General features: G+C 43.3%; 1 protein-coding gene across 3 annotated transcripts in view; it reads left to right on the forward strand.

Annotated features, from left to right (window-relative positions):
• Positions 1–13,318, forward strand: part of marveld2a (MARVEL domain containing 2a) — a 15,592-nt gene extending 2,274 nt beyond the window's left edge. Inside the window, exons 2-9 of one of the 3 annotated variants that reach the window (XR_013935840.1) lie at positions 4,127–4,214; positions 5,138–6,121; positions 6,210–6,430; positions 8,231–8,328; positions 8,405–8,562; positions 10,885–11,056; positions 11,785–11,835; positions 12,762–13,248. Coding sequence is in view for 2 of the 3 variants with exons in the window: in XM_080476487.1 (XP_080332613.1) it covers positions 5,155–6,121; positions 6,210–6,430; positions 8,293–8,328; positions 8,405–8,562; positions 10,885–11,056; positions 11,785–11,835; positions 12,762–12,881 (1,725 nt within the window). In the remaining variant the exon portion in view is untranslated. Of the gene's footprint in view, positions 1–4,126; positions 4,215–5,137; positions 6,122–6,209; positions 6,431–8,230; positions 8,329–8,404; positions 8,563–10,884; positions 11,057–11,784; positions 11,836–12,761 lie in introns of all 3 variants that reach the window. The other 2 variants (XM_080476487.1, XM_080476488.1) reach the window with 2 other exon arrangements.
• The last annotated feature ends 3,501 nt before the right edge of the window (positions 13,319–16,819 follow it).

Below are 16,819 nucleotides of genomic sequence, written 5' to 3' on the forward strand. Positions count from 1 at the left end.
AAATCCAGTGTCGATAACTGCAGCGGTAATAAATCCAGTGGTAATAAATCCAGTGGAGATCAATGCAGCAGTAATATATCCGGTGGTAAATAAATCCAGTGACTATAAATCCAGTGGCGATCAATGCAGTGGCGATCAATGCAGCAGTAATATATCCGGTGGTAAATAAATCCAGTGGCCATAAATCCAGTGACTACAAATCCAGTGTTAGTAAATCCAGTGGAGATCAATGCGGTGGTAATCAATCCAGTGTCGATAAATGCAGTAGTACTAAATCCAGTGGCTACAAATGCAGTGGTACTAAATCCGGTGTTAATAAATCCAGTGGAGATCAATGCAGTAGTAGTAGATCCAGTGGTAATAATTCCGGTAGTGATATATCCAGTGTTGTTAAATCCAGTGGCGGAAAATGAAGTGGCGATAAATACAGTGGTAATAAATCCAGTGGACATCAATGCAGTAGTGGTAGATCCAGTGGTAATAAATCCAGTGGAAATCAATGCCGTAGTAGTAGATCCAGTGGTAATAAATCCAGTGGTAATAATTCTGGTAGTAATATATCCAGTGCTATTAAATCCAGTGAGGATAAATCCAGTGTCGATAAATGCAGCGGTAATAAATGCAGTGATAATAAATCCAGTGGCGATAAATCCAATGGTGCTAATCCTAGTGTTGATAAATCCAGTGTCGATAAATGCAGTAGTAATAAATCCAGTGGTAATAAATCCAGTGTCGATAAATGCAGCGGTAATAATTCTAGTCGTAATAAATCCAGTGGTAATAATTCTAGTAGTAATGAATCCAGTGTGGATAAATACAGTGGAGCTAAATACAGTAGTAATACATCCAGTGGTAATAATTCCAGTAGTGATAAATCCAGTGGTAATAAATCTAGTAGTGATATATCCAGTGGTAATAAATCCAGTGTCGATAACTGCAGCGGTAATAAATCCAGTGGTAATAAATCCAGTGGAGATCAATGCAGCAGTAATATATCCGGTGGTAGTAAATGCAGTGACTATAAATCCAGTGTTAATAAATCCAGTGTCGATCAATGCGGTGGTAATCAATCCAGTGTCGATAAATGCGGTAGTAATAAATCCAGTGGCTACAAATGCAGTGGTGCTAAATCCGGTGTTAATAAATCCAGTGGCGATCAATGCAGTAGTAGTAGATCCAGTGGTAATAATTCCGGTAGTGATATATCCAGTGTTGTTAAATCCAGTGGCGGCAAATGAAGTGGCGATAAATCCAGTGGTAATAAATCCAGTGGAGTTCAATCCAGTGGAGATCAATGCAGTAGTAGTAGATCCAGTGGTAATAAATCCAGTGGTGATCAATGCAGTAGTAGTAGATCCAGTGGTAATAAATCCAGTGGTAATAATTCTGGTAGTAATATATCCAGTGTTATTAAATCCAGTGGCGGACAATGTACTGGCGCTAAATCCAATGGTAATAATGCCAGTAGTAATAAATCCAGTGGTAATAATTCTAGCAGTGATAAGTCCAGTGGCGATCAATGCAGTAGTAATAAATCCAGTGGTAATAATTCTAGCAGTAATATATCCAGTGTCATTAAATCCAGTGGCGGTAAATGCGGTGGCGATAAATCCAGTGGTAATAATTCTAGTAGTGATAAACCCAGTGGTAATAAATCCAGTAGTAATATATCCAGTGGTAATAAATCCAGCGGCAATAAATCCAGTGGTAATAATTCCAGTGGTAATAATCCCAGTGTCGATAAATGCAGTAGTAATAAATCCAGTGATAATAATTCCAGCAGTAATAATTCCAGTAGTAATAAATCCAGTGGTAATAATTCTAGCAGTGATAAATCCAGTGGCGATAAATGCAGTAGTAATAAATCCAGTAGTAATGAATCCAGTGGTAATAATTCTGGCAGTAATATATCCAGTGTTGTTAAATCCAGTGGCGGTAAATCCAGTGGTAATAAACCCAGTGGCGATAAATGCAGTGGTAATAAATCCAGTGGCGATAAATCCAATGGTAATAATCCTAGTAGTGCTAAATCCAGTGGCGATAAATGCAGTAGTAATAAATCCAGTGGCTATAAATGCAGTGGTAATAAATTCAGTGGCGATAAATCCAATTGTAATAATTCTAGTCGTAATAGATCCAGTGGCGATAAATCCAGTGGTAATGATTCTAGTAGTAATGAATCCAGTGGCGCCAAATACAGTAGTAATACATCCAGTGGTAATGATTCTAGTAGTGATAGATCCAGTGGTAATAAATCTAGTAGTAATATATCCAGTGATAATAAATCCAGTGGCGATAACTGCAGCGGTAATAAATCCAGTGGTAATGAATCCAGTGGAGCTCAATGCAGTAGTCGTAGATCCAGTGGGAATAAATCCAGTGGCAACAATTCTGGTAGTAATATATCCAGTGGTAATAAATCCAGTGGCGAGCAATGCGGTGGTAAGAAATCCAGTGGCAGTAAACCCAGTGTTAATAATTCTGGTAGTAATGCATCCAGTGTTATTAAATCCAGTGGCGGAAAATGCAGTGACGATAAATGCAGCGGTAATAAAGCCAGTGGCGATAAATCCAGTGGTAATAATTCTGGCAGTAATAAATCCAGTGGTTATAAATCCAGTTGCTATAAATTCAGCGGTAGTCAATCCAGTGGTAATAAATCCAGTGGCGATCAATGCAGTGGTAGTAAATCCAGTGGTAATAATTCTGGTAGTGATATATCCAGTGTTATTAAATCCAGTGGCGGAAAATGCAGTGGCGATAAATCCAGTGGTAATAGATCCAGTGGGGAGAAATCCAATGGTAATAATTCTGGTATTAATGAATCCAGTGGCGATAAATGCAGTAGTAATAAATCCAGTGGTAATAATTCTAGTAGTAATAAATCCAGTGGTAATAAATCCAGTGGCGATAAATGCCGTAGTAATAAATCCAGTGGTAATAAATTCCTTGGTAATAATTCTAGTAGTAATAAATCCAGTGGTAATAATTCTAGTAGTACTAAATTCCTTGGTAATAATTCTAGTAGTATTAAATCCAGTGGTAATAATTCTAGTATTAATAAATTCCTTTGTAATAATTCTAGTAGTAATAGATTCTTTTGTAATAATTCTAGTAGTAATAAATCCAATGGTAATAATTCTAGTAGTAATAAATCCAGCAGTGATAAATACTCTGGCCTCAGTCTGAAGTGACTATGTTTTAAATGACCATAAGATATTTGGTTTTAAAAGGCAACCTTATATTCATCACTCATTTCAATCCAACAAAGGCCAACTGTAGACAAGATAGCTGTGGTAGTTTTAATCTTTTTCAACAGTTATCTCACATTTTTAGTCAAGGTTCAGGGTAGACGAATCATAGACCAGATAATTATTTGACATTTTTAACCAGAATCCAGCGACAGCTAAAGTTAGCTGCTACTTTACAGTAATTGTATATATTGAAACTCCAGATATTTATCCCAACATTTTAATGGAGGCCCAGCAAAGGCCAACCTGGCAACTTTAGTCAACAAAGACCAGATAAATGTGTTTCAGTTCAGCTTCAGCGCTGGACCACTATAGAGTCCAGTGTCACTTTAATCAGGTTCCAACAAAGGCTAATATAAGACAGGATAGTCAACCCCCATTCTCAATCAGGCTCCAGCAAATGACAAGATAATCCGCCTCCAGTTTTAAACAAACAAATAAAAGACAAGACGGTGAGAAAATGTCACATTTACATCAGAAAACATGTTTCTTTGCTGTCCAGAGATTTCCAACAGTAAACTAGCATTTAGAAGAGCATGTAAAAGAAATGTGTTTCAAAAACTACGTACAATATGTAAACAAAGAGTGGTGCAAAATTACGCAAAGAAGCGTTTATATAGAACCAGGAGTCATCAGAGCAGCAGGAATAGTGTGTAATCAGTTCATGCTGCTCTGAAAGGTAAGGAAATACTGCAATACACTTCACCAACGTATCAAAAGAGTGTGTACTTATAGACTGTTGTGGAGTTTGTTTTGTAGTTCCTGGTTTGAGTTTGACTGATTGTGAAAGAATAAATCACGTTGAGTTGCTTTGTGTTGCACAGACGTCTCTGCTGTGCCTGATGTTCACCTTCCCCTGATGTGTTTCCCTCCAGGCAACTCCTCGGCTCTGCGTTCACTCCAGGTTTGAGTTCTGACCTGCAGGCCAATGTAAGTCGTGTTGAGTGACTGCGTGTGAAAGAGGTACTCCAGAAAACTTCATACTTCTTTATTTTTTCTTCACATCGTCTGGAGATGAATCTTGTTGTTGGGAATGCATTCCTGTGCTGCTCATTTACTACAACAGCAGCTCTTTGGTTCAAACACAGAAATGCATTCCTGACCAGCATGAAGGATTCTGGGATGAAATATTCAAGGGTTTTTTCTCTCTTCTCATCGGGAACTGGGAACATTTGGAAAAAATCATTTTGCTCCTTTCTCATTTTGTTTGCATGACTGTTGGATCGAATATCTGGATTCTTTCTTTCCTTCTTTCCCTTGGTTGTTCTGCTGTTGTCTTGCTTTGGTCGTTTTAGATTAGAGCTCAAACACATGGACCAAGTAAATGTACCAAACTTTATTTGACCTGCGCATTATAACCCTGAATCTAAGCTGAGAAGTACTCATATAGACTGGGACTGATCATGATTAGAAACAAACTTTGAATCTGAGAAACATGAGGCTTTTTAGCCTCTACTAAAGTTAGTAGAGGCTAAAAACAACCTTCAAAACACTCAAAGTGTCCGAAGTAGACAGAAACCAATCAGAAGAAACTCTGGAGAAAGACTGGAGATGACTGATGAAGCCTCGATAAAGCCTGACATCAATCTGAATATGACTCTAACAGCAACATAATTCAAATGGTGAAGCAGCCAAATTAACTGAATAGAACCAGAAAAGACATAAAAATGACTTAAAATGACCAGAAATGCTCTCATAAAGACTGGAACCACCTGGAAATAGACTGAAAATGACTTTAAATGACCTGAAATCTTCTTTATAAGACAGACTGACTTAAAAACACCCAGAAACACAGTAAAGACTAAAATGAGTCTAAAAGCTACTAGAAATTATTAAAATATGATCATTAAACTCGGCTGGATAATGAGTTTGTTTGTTTTTTCCAGGGACCAGCGGCGTCCTCATGTCCAATGGCGGCGGTTCGTTTGGACGCTCTGAGCGCGTCCAGCCGCCCCACTATGACCAGGTTCCCGGTGGCTCGCCGCCCCGGCCCGACTCCTTCAATCTGCTGCTGCCGCTGAGTGGCCGCCGGGCGCCCCACCTCGCCCAGAGCGCCGACCCGCTGCCGCCGCCGCCACTACCCGACCAGCCCCCCGTGGGGTCCGACTTCGACCCCAGTGGAAGCGAGGGGCAGCCGGACGGCGAGTCGGACCTGGACCCCGCCCTGGACATCAAGCCGGTGCACCGCTTCATCCCCGACTCCTGGAAGAACTTCTTCAGAGGCAGCAACCACAGCAGCAGCCAGGCCTGGTCCATGCCCACCTCCTCCAGCAACAACAACAACAGCAGCAGCAGCACGCCAGGCGTGCGCTGCTCGCCGCCGCACTCCCCCGCCCCTCCCGGGTCCTACCGGGACGTCTATGGCGGCACCAGCGACAGTTACAACTCCCGCAAGGAGCTGCTGGAGGGGCGTGGCGGGCGCGAGTCGCCGTCGGGGCGGACGTACCGCACAGCGCTGAGCTACAGCGAGCGCGTGGAGGAGTACCACCAGCGCTACGCCTACATGAAGTCGTGGGCGGGGCTTCTGAGGATCTTGGGCTGCGTGGAGCTGCTGCTTGGCGCCGCAGTTTTCGCCTGCGTCTGCGCCTACATCCACAAGGACAACGAGTGGTTCAACATGTTTGGGTACTCGGCGCCTGGCGGGGCGTATGGCGGCGGCTTCTATGGCGCCGGCGCCGGCGGATCCTACTACACCGGACCCAAGACGCCCTTCGTGCTGGTGGTGGCGGGGCTGGCCTGGCTGGTCACCGTCATCCTGCTGGTGCTGGGGATGACCATGTACTACCGCACCATCCTGCTGGACGCCAACTGGTGGCCGCTGACAGAGTTCATCATCAACCTGGCGCTGGCGGTCCTATACATGGCGGCAGGTCGGAAACTAACAAACACCAAACGACAGGAACACACACACACAATAACACTGTGTGTGTGTGTGTGTGTGTGTGTGTGTGTGTCCAGGTGTGGTCTATGTGCGGGACACGACCCGCGGCGGCCTCTGCTCGTACCCGGTCTTCAACAACGGGATCAACGGTGCGTTCTGCCGGACGGAGGCGGGCCAGACAGCCGCCATCATCTTCCTCTTCGTCACCATGGTGGTCTACCTGATCGGCGCCATCGTCTGCCTGAAGCTGTGGAGGCACGAGGCCGCCCGCCAGTACCGGGAGCGCTACGGCCAGGAGGTATGAAAACAGAAAACACACGGGGGGTCGGAGCTGAGGGGGCGGAGCCTGAAACCTCAGCATTCACTCAAGATTAGCACTGAGGGGGCGGAGCCTGAAACCTCAGCATTCACTTAAGATTAGCACTGAGGGGGCGGAGCCAGAAACTTCACCTGAGCTGCAGGTGGACGCTGGTTCACTGCTGAGCTTCAGTGTCATGCAGCCTGAGCAGAGCGGCTCGTTCTGGTTAGAAACAAAAACATTTGCTTTCTTCTCTTCAGTGTTAATGAAACTAATCTCCTCAGATTAAATCTGGAAGTCGTTCATTAATCCTCAGCAGGGTCAGAAAAACAACATAATGTGAGACAGACACGATAGAGAATAAAAAAATATTCAGTGTTAAATTATATATAATAAAAAAAAAGATTAACTTTTATTTAAAAGAATATTTCTATTGGCGTCATGAAGTTGTTAGCATTCGTGTGACGCTGTAAAATGTATAAATCAGTGACTTCAGGCATTGTTCAGTCTTCCTCCTGCTGCTTCTTTAAGTGACTCAAGACACTAACTAGTGGTGAAAACTGGTACTGCAAGAGCAAACAGGACAAGTTGGAAGTAAGAACACATTGGAACACGTTGGTATAAAACCACAGGGGGGGAGGAGCTGATGATAAAAGTTCTTTGAGGCCAGATGAGGAAACTTTTCATCACTTTAAAAGCAGCATCTCTGCTAAAACAGCAGATTTACTCCTCATTTACAGCTCATTAGCAGTGGATTGTCACTTAATTTTTACCTAATTCACTGGTTCACAGCTGATTTACACCTAATTTATAACTAATTTACATCTGCAGATTTTGATGCTCAATTGAGATTTTCTGCTGGGATCTTATTTCTCTGCCTGATCGGTCACGTTACACTCTAAACTCCACCTCCAGCAGACTGCAGCGTGAACCTGATCGGACTGACGGTTTCAGGCTCCAGAGCGCAGAAGGCGCTGCTGACAGAAGTAAATCTGGACGCCACGTCGGTCAGCAGCAGGGTTGCCAGATGTGACTCACTGTTTTCAGTAAAACCTGCACACCTCAATAAAAACCAGCCCAAATCTCAGCCTGCGTAGGAATCATGTTAAAACTCTAAAACTATTAAATGTGTAGCAACGAACACGTCATAAAGACACAATAATTTTAAGAAAGTAAAAAGGAAAGAGAGTTTGGCTCCCCAGTCGGGGGATACCCTCCATATCTGGCAACACAGGTCAGCATGTAGATCCATTTTCTAGAGGTTGTTAAATACGAGCGACAGAATCTAGACAACTTGAGGAGGAAAGAAGGAGGATGAGGGAAAAACAGAGCACAGCTTTTATTCTGGCGGAGCCGCTTCCTCTTATCAGAGACGTCAGTCACACGTTATTGACGAAGTAGAAAAATATCAGAACTGGTTCCTCATGATGGAGGTCTGGTTCTGGAGGGGAAACATCAGAATGGAGCTTCAACCCTGAACCTAAACAGAAGATCTGAGTCACTGAGCAGAAGGTCAGGATTGGTTCTCGGCTCCCTGCAGTGGGAACGAGGCCTTCTTTCCCTCTTGCTTCGAGCTAATTAAACCTCTGGTGATTATTTAACATCAAAAACAGACACAGTCATAAGAAACACAAACGGAGTGAATCTTATTGCACGAAATTCCACATTCTTGATTCAAACAGGTTGAATCCATAGTGTTTGTAATTCTGTTTGTCAGACTGGATCCGTGGTGTTTTATCCACATGGAGCTTTAGTACATGAGGTTCTTTATATGGGTTCATTAAAACATGACATCATCAGTTGATAGGAAGCGATTGGCTGAGCCAAACCTTAACTCCCAGGATGTTTTCCCGTGTGTCCAGATGCAGCCGTCAGAGTTGGTTCCCGTCCAGACGATGGTGAGTTTCTCTGACCGACGATGTGGGGAGAGGCTGGGAGGCTCCGGACGCGTCTCTCACCTCTCTGTTTCCACAGGTTGCTCCACTTACTGCCGCCAAGGCTCCAGAGCAGGAACGAGGCTCCTCCGTCGTTCCCATCCGCTCGGTACCCGACGGCACTCCCGCCAAGGTTCTGCAGGGCGCCATCCCGTCGGGACACATCCCCAAACCGGTGGTGGTCCCCGACTACATCGCGTGAGTCGCCGCATTCAGAGCGCGATGAAAACCTCCGGTCCAGGGGGGTCGAACTCATTTCCACCGAGGGCCACATCAGCATAATGGCTGCCCTCAAAGGGCCAAATGGAACTAAATGTAAACGAATATTAAGTCAAGTAAATGTAACTGCTCCTCAATTTTAAATAACTGACTTTATTACCTATTATTACAAATATTACATATGCATTTGCATTGATATAAAAAATATATTTGCTAGTTGCAGTGGCGGCCGTGCATTTCAGACCTCGTCCTTCACTAGTGCTGGTCTGAGTCAATCCATCCCCCAATAACTTTTTATGGCTACAAAAACCAAGTTATCATGCAGAAATGCAGTATATAAAGCCTTTGTATTTCAGATAGATACTCGTGTAGCCAGAATAAATACCTTTACTGATGAAAACAATCAGAGTTCAGTCTCTCCTTCTGCTGCAGCTGCATTAAATAGAAGCTGCTTTTCCCAAAACTTCTGGGGGTCGAGGACGGAGACAGACGTCAGTTTTTCATGGTCTTGAAAATAATCTAATGACAAATAACATAATCCTGAATCCTGCCAAGGAGTTTGTAGTGAAGCGGGTAAATTAGGCCGGACCTCTGTGTGCTAGGAGCGCTGCGGTGCGTTCAATGACCTCCAGGAAAAGTCCTTCCTGAAAATGGTTTTGACAATAAATCTGCAATCAAATCTCTTCATGTCCTTCAGCCATTGTAGTTTGACTAAAGCCTGCAGCTGCTCCAGATGCAGTCAGCGAGCTGGAGCGTGAACTCTCTGACCAACCAATCAGAGGGCTTGAATATGCTGACGTCACCCAAGGCCTTCTAGAAGGTCCTGAATCGTCAATATCTAAATCTGATTGGTTGAAGCAGCAGCGTCACCGACGCTTGTTTTACACTGCAGACGGCTGCAGAACTGAATCTGAAGGCCTCAGGCAGATTTCTTTACCCGACAAAAGGTGATGGCTGGACTGTGATTGGTTCAAAGCTTTAATATGGAAGTTCAGTCTGGAAGCAGAAGTCAGGGGAGAAGCTATGAGAGGAAGCAGACAGACCGTTTGGAATTATTTAAGAAGTATTCATGGACGAAATATGATCAACATCAGTCTGATTCTGATCTTTTTCTTATTCCTGCAGAGAAGCCTTCAGGCCCTGACGGGCCGCCACTGTTTAGTTACTCTGTTCAGTCTAACTCTGTCATACTTCCCTCTGTACTCGGTGTCAAGATGTGGACTTATATTGTCCTCTTTGATAAAAGACACGCCTCAGAACACAAAAGACTCCTTGAAGCAGAAACATGTCTTCTCCTTCCCTTCGTTCATCAAACATCCTGTCATCTGCATCAAGTTTTCTCTTCCTGGACATTTTGGATTGTTTGTATTTCTCTATTCTACTTGTTGGAAATTGCATTGCTGTTTATACGCTGCAATCTTCACGGGTGATATAACACGGGGGGTCGTCCGCCGTCGGGTGGAACACGGGTCGGTGCGGGGAACATCCTAATCTGGATATGCACAAGTGCAGAACTACTTCCGTGTAAACAAAAGGCACACGTAATTACCGTTTTGTTCCCAATAGACAGGCACCCCAAGGTGTGCACTGTAGAAAACAATACGGTATTTATTTTCAGACAATCAGACCTTCAAGCCCTCGCCCTCGCCCTCGCCTTGAGTTTGACTCGTGCTCCAGTCGGTCCCGACGGATCTGTGAAGCTAAACTCTGATATCATCAAGCATAAAGTGAGATTAACATCAAATCATATCGAAACCAAATGTTCTACTAACAACAGGAAATTAATCGTATTTATACAAAGAACTAGAGCTACACTCGGTAGAGCGCATTCTTTCACAACAGTTAGTCGTTAACGTTCCAAAATCTAATGGATTTATCCTTGAATGATGGCAAATCATCCCTGAAAATTCTTACAATTCGGGCGAGTAGTTTTTGCGAAAAGCTAATAAAGTACAAACTAAGTTTGACCAACAAATGAACCTGAATTGGCTTAAAACCTTAAGACTCCCAGAACCTTCAACTAAATCATTTGTTCCTGTTGCCATAGCAGATACAGGCCAACACTTTCATACATGAAGCCACCGTAGAAAACCACATACATAAAGTACATACATATATACTTGCACAATGCACATACATACTGACATAATGGACACACACACTTACATGCGTACATTCAGGTTATAAATCCTCGTAAAAGTTTAATACCTGGAATGTTTTTCAGTTTCAATCAGACACTGAGTCGCTGCCATCAGGCTGCTTCGGTCCTGTTATTCATAGCTCTGCTCCGTGTCTCCACAGGAAATACCCGACCATCCGCTCGGAGGAGGAGCGCGACCAGTACCGGGCGGTGTTCAACGACCAGTACGCCGAGTACAAGGAGCTGCACGCCGACGTGCAGACCACGCTGAGGCGCTTCGAGGAGATGGACACCATGATGGGCAGCCTGCCGAAGCACCCGGCCACCCAGATGGTGATCAGCCAGTCTCTTCTGCAGCTCTTCCTTCTGCCTCACTTCCTCTTCCTGCTGCTTCACTTCCTCTTCCTTCTGCTTCACTTTCTCTTCCTGCCACCAAAACTTCCACTTCCTGCTGCCGACACTTCTTCCTGCTGCCGCCGACACTTCCTCTTCCTGCCGCCTCAATTCTTCTTCCTGCTGCTTTACTTCCTCCTCCTGCTGCTTCACTTCTTCTTCCTGCTGCCTCACTTCTTCTTCCTGCTTCCTCACTTCCTTCTCCACCACTTCCTCTTCTTACTGCGGACACTTCCTCTTCCTGCCTCCGACACTTCCTCTTCCTGCCACCGACACTTCCTCTTCCTGCTGCCTCACTTCCTTTTCCTGCCGCCTCACTTCCTCTTCCTGCCGCCTCACTTCTTCCTGCTTACTCACTTCCTCTTCCTTCTCCACCACTTCCTCTTCTTACTGCGGACACTTCCTCTTCCTTCCTCCGACACTTCCTCTTCCTGCTGCCTCACTTCCTTTTCCTGCCGCCTCACTTCCTCTTCCTGTCGCCTCACTTCCTCCTCCTGCTGCTTCACTTCCTCTTCCTGCTGCCTCACTTCTTCTTCCTCACTTCCTCATCCTTCTCCACCACTTCCTCTTCCTGCCTCCGACACTTCCTCTTCCTACCGCCAACACTTCCTGTTTGGTTTGTGAGGCGTCACGGTTCAACTGGCGGCTCTAACACTTCCTCTCTGCAGGAAGTCGATCGCATCAACAGAATCCTGCAGGACTACCAGAGGAAGAAAAACGTGAGACTTTTGCTTTCTTCTTTCTGATTGGTAGAGAATTCCCGTTGTGATCAGCAGACGCTTCTTCAGACCAAATATGAACAACTAGTTTATGTTTATGATCCATAAAGGCCCTCAAGTCTTTTTCACTGGTCTGAAGTCATTTTAACTACATCTACATTGTAAACATGCCTTTTATAATAATATACTGTATTATAAGGAATATCAGCACCACATACACGTTCAAGCTCTAATTGAAATATGTCCTTGTACTTCAGCCAGTACTTTGGCTGGTTTCACGTGAAAGCGGAAAACTTTTGTTTGTTTTGAGATCCATTTATGAAAAAAATTTAATTTTAAAAGAAAATTGAAGATATGAAGTGACCTTCGTTCCAGGATCTTTTCTTCCTACAACCGACTGTTTTCTACCTTCTTCTTTTATTCAAGAACCAAAATGTCATTCAAGTGTCTTCTCGTTCTCTTAGAAAAGATCATAAATCCAGTTATATTTCCTCATAAACAAAGACTTGAAGGTTTGTTTGCCTTCAGTTTTTATTTGTATACAGATTGTTTACATCAGAGAGTTTGAGCTTTTGTGTCGAGGGGAATAACCTGCAGAGACGTCGACTTCATCTTCATCATCGCTCACTCCAGAAAATCATGTTTTCATCTCTAAAAAGGCTGAATCCACTTATCTGCTTTAAACGACTACAAACAGTTAAACATCTTGTTTTTATAAATCATTCAAAGATAGTACACACACACACACACACACACACACACACACACACACACACACACACACACACACACACACACACACACACACACACACACACACACACACACACAGACACACACACACACTGCAGTGACTCGCTGCTGCCACCTTCAGAAGAAAGGCGTTGTTACAGTTTGAATTAATGGAAGCTTTTTAAATGTCACAGGACCCGACTTTCCTGGAGAAGAAGGAGCGCTGCGACTACCTGAAGAGCAAACTGTCGCACATCAAGCAGAAGATCCAGGAGTATGACAAAGTCATGGAGTGGAACGACGACTACAGCTGAGCCTCTGATCCAGGAGACAAACTACAGAGATGCTGCTCGGAGAGGCAGCAGAGAGAAAACCCACAGGACGGAGTTCAGTCCGTAAAACTCCTCCTCGCAAAGAAGAATCACGGAGGGTTTTTTAAACTGGTTTGTTCTCACTGGGATCATTCAACACTTCCTCAGAGTCCAAAGACACGAAACATGAGAAATCTCTCATTTCACAATGGTAATAAAATCTGAATATTGGCACATTTAAAACTCGCTAATTGACAAATTTCAATGTTATTTTGAATTTGAAAAAAGCCACTGGTGCTTTTTAGTGTCCATCTCCACCTTTAAAAATACTTTAAATTGTAAAACAAACAAAAATAAACTTGTTTACTTGAATCAGCACGAGTATCTAATATTGTTCACGCAAGCTTTTAACAGTTCAATTAAAATGCAGGTTTAGACACAAACCGTCTTTAAAAAATTTTTTTTTTTAAATCATCAGATTGTTGCAGATGAATTGACAAAGTTTAATAAGCCACCGTCTTGTAATACCACTTTGTACCATCAGGTGGTGCATTGAGTTAACACACTGAAGCTCGGAGGAACTCACTGCCGCCACCTGGTGCATGATGCTGTCTTTGATTAAACTAATGCAGAGCTCACAAGTGCAAAACCCCTGACTGCAGAGCGGAGCAACGTTGGGGCAAACGTTCAGGGCGGAGTCAAACGTTTGCAGCATTTATGGTCCGGAGAGTGACATGGAGAGACTAATTGAACATATTTAGGCTCCTGCATCCTCCCATAAGAACAAGAACAAAAGTTGGGCTGTGACGTCGGCAAGTATGACCCTTCATACTTCGTGAAGAAGCTGTTGAACTTGTAGGCCACGCCCCCCCCCCCCCCCCCCCCCACACACACACACACACACACACACACAGAAGGCCACGCCCCTTTCTCTGGACCGTTTCAGTAATAAAGAGAAAGTTTGTGTCTGAGCCACCATGTTCTGGTTTTAACTCCTGGAACTGAGTGATGCGTTCAGGTGCATCACGTAACTCCGCCCTCCGTCATGTTGACGAGTTGTGGGGCTCATACAGTAGTGAGGTTACACGCTAAACATGATTAAAATATGACTGATAGTCATCAGCGAGCTGGAACACGCCTGAGCAGCACACGGCAGTACAGCACCCACATACTTCGGCTCGGACGGTTGGAACAGCCGAACCAAATATCTTCAGCCAGACGGCGCTGACGTCGTTTTGTTCGGCAGGACCCCGGAGTGCCGAACTTTTTTCTTGTTCTTATGGAGGATGAATCGGCCTTAACGCCACACGCTGCCAAGCACGTCTCCAACCAACCAGCCCGCGTCAACGTTGACTCCGCCCACATTGGGGCGTGTTGAGCTCTTCAACGGCGCAGTTGTGAGAGAAAAAAATGGATCAATTTTAAATGAGAAATTTTCCAGTTAAATCAAAAACTGATTTAAACAAAAAAAGCATCTCATGTGAATCTGGTACATTTCAGTTCCACCTCAATTTGAGTTTGATCCGTTTGTTCTTATTCAAATCTTCTCTGTTTCCACTGCATTAGGTTCTGCAGTAGAATTGACAATGTTGCTTCACAATGACCCAACAATGTCATTGTTTGGCTCAATTTAACTGTAGGAAAGTAAATCTCTTTAGTAATATTTCCCCAATAATTCAATACAGTCACATTATTGAAGCTTTACAGAAAGTCGTTAAAAATATATGTATTTATTTTCCAGATATTTATTACGTGAACTACAGTCAATTGTGAGTTGAGTTTTTTTAAAGACTCATTCACTACCTCAATGCATTACTGTTGTCATAACTACTATGGCCACTCGAGGTCCTCAAAATCCTTGTAAGTCTTAATCCAGGACCCAGTAATTGCAGTTTGTTTTACCTATTTATTAGATGAAATACACTAAACTAGTGTTTTCTTTAAAGTCCCATCCGTCACTTGAATACATTACTTTTGTAATCACTACTACAACCACTAGAGGTCCTCGTTAAAAGTCTTACAACAAGGATCCAGTGGATGCAGTTGGTTCTTATGTGTTTATTAGGTGAAATACGGTAAAGTTAGGTTTTCTTTAAATCCGACCATATACTTTAAAGGGGACATATCATGCTAAATCCACTTTTTTAGCCCTTAAATGCATTTTGGTGTATATTTAGAGTGTTTAGAAGTACAGAAAAGTTCAAAGTAGTCTCTTCAGGTGCTCCGTTGATATCTTTATATTCTGTTTTGGTCATATTTTGCGATCGGTTTCGATTTTTCTATTCTCTATTACGTTTTTTGAACAATGACGTCACAGTATTCTCAGCGGAACTGCCAAATTAGGACATCGACGTTTCGAGCAATCCGCCATTTTTGTTTCTCGCTGCGATTTTGTAGTCCAACCGAAGTTACGAGAGGATAAGTCGAAATGTTCGGTTGTTGGATGTAGTAACCCACAAGCTTCGTTACACCGTCTCCCAGCATCAGAACCTTTTCCAAGTGCCTGGTTGAGTTTTATTTTTCACAGAAATGTACCCACATCTGTGGGTAAGGTCATTTTTGTGTGCGCGAAGCACTTTAAGGACGACTACTTCAGCAACCTCCGCCAGTATAAAGAAGGATTTGCCGAAAGACTTGGTCTGATTGAGCGGTCAGTTCCTTCTATCTATGGAGACGACGAACAGAGCACTTCGGTAAGCTGTATATAACGCTAAAAAGTGTGATGATAAGACGTCCCTGTCATTGTTTTGTTAGCATTAGCAGTTGCACCGTCTTCATATGTTAGCGCTGTGTGCTCGTTTTAGATTATAATGTAACTTCTGTGTTAAATAGTCGTTGTAATACAGGCAGTATTGTAGTAGTGGGCATGGATGGAGAAGTTAGTGTAAATATAGTAACACACCATTGCGTTACATCCATATGAAGACGTTGTTCTGAAGGTGCATCATCGTCATTTTCATCTCGCTCCGCCGGGTCCGACTCTGGCTCCAACATGTATGGCTGGATGGACAAATCTTCCGTTGTTGACATTTTGTAAATAATGTGTGAATATAAAGTTTCTGCGCCGCTAGATAATTGTATCTGTTCTATCAAACTACAAAGATGGCCGAACAGGGTGACGTTGAACCGAGTGTGACCTCTGCAACCTGGAGAGGAGGCGGGGTATGAAGTGTCTCATTTGCATTTGAAGAGACCGCCCCAAAACGAGTTGCTCTCAGAAGCGCATCAGAAAAGGGGTTGAAAAGGGGCCTGTGGAGCTCTAATAATGAGGAATTCAGACCCAAGCATTGCAGTTTCGCGTTGTATAGACCACAACTGTATGATTTATATGTAAAAAGGAAGGATTTAAAAGCATGATATGTCTCCTTTAATATATTAGTACTACAACTACTTGAGGTCCTCATATGTCTTACATCCAGGTTCCACTACATGCATTTGGTTTTTAACTTATTTCTTAAGTGAAATACGGTAAATTAGTGAATTTTAAATGTGCTGTCGGGAGGATTTTTTTAAAAATACAGATCCCATGTCGTAGTTTAATCTTTGAACAGACTGAAATCTTAATGCTGATGTGGGATTATTCTAATAAAACGGTCTAAATATGCAAATGTAAAAGAATGTACGGTGACTTTATCCGAAGCCTTTAAATGGAGAAGCGACGCTGTAAATGTGAATGTTTGAGGTAAAAATCACTGGGAGGGAAATAATCTGCCGTTTCAGCAAATCTGCTCGTCCTGCGTCGGCAGTCTGCGAAACTTTATGGCCTGAAGCAGATTTAAAATGTGTGTCTTTAACTCTTTGTTCTACCATTTCAAAGAATAAACTTTTTGTACTTTATAGTCACTTAAATATTCCAAAGTGCCTGAAAAATGTTCTTTTTTGTTTCTGTTTGCTTTGAAACCCTGAAAACCTCTTTAACCGATGGACGTTTGGTTGTAAAT

This window comes from Lipophrys pholis (genome assembly GCF_963383615.2).
Source record: "Lipophrys pholis genome assembly, chromosome: 12".
Classification (NCBI taxonomy): Eukaryota; Metazoa; Chordata; class Actinopteri; order Blenniiformes; family Blenniidae; genus Lipophrys; species Lipophrys pholis.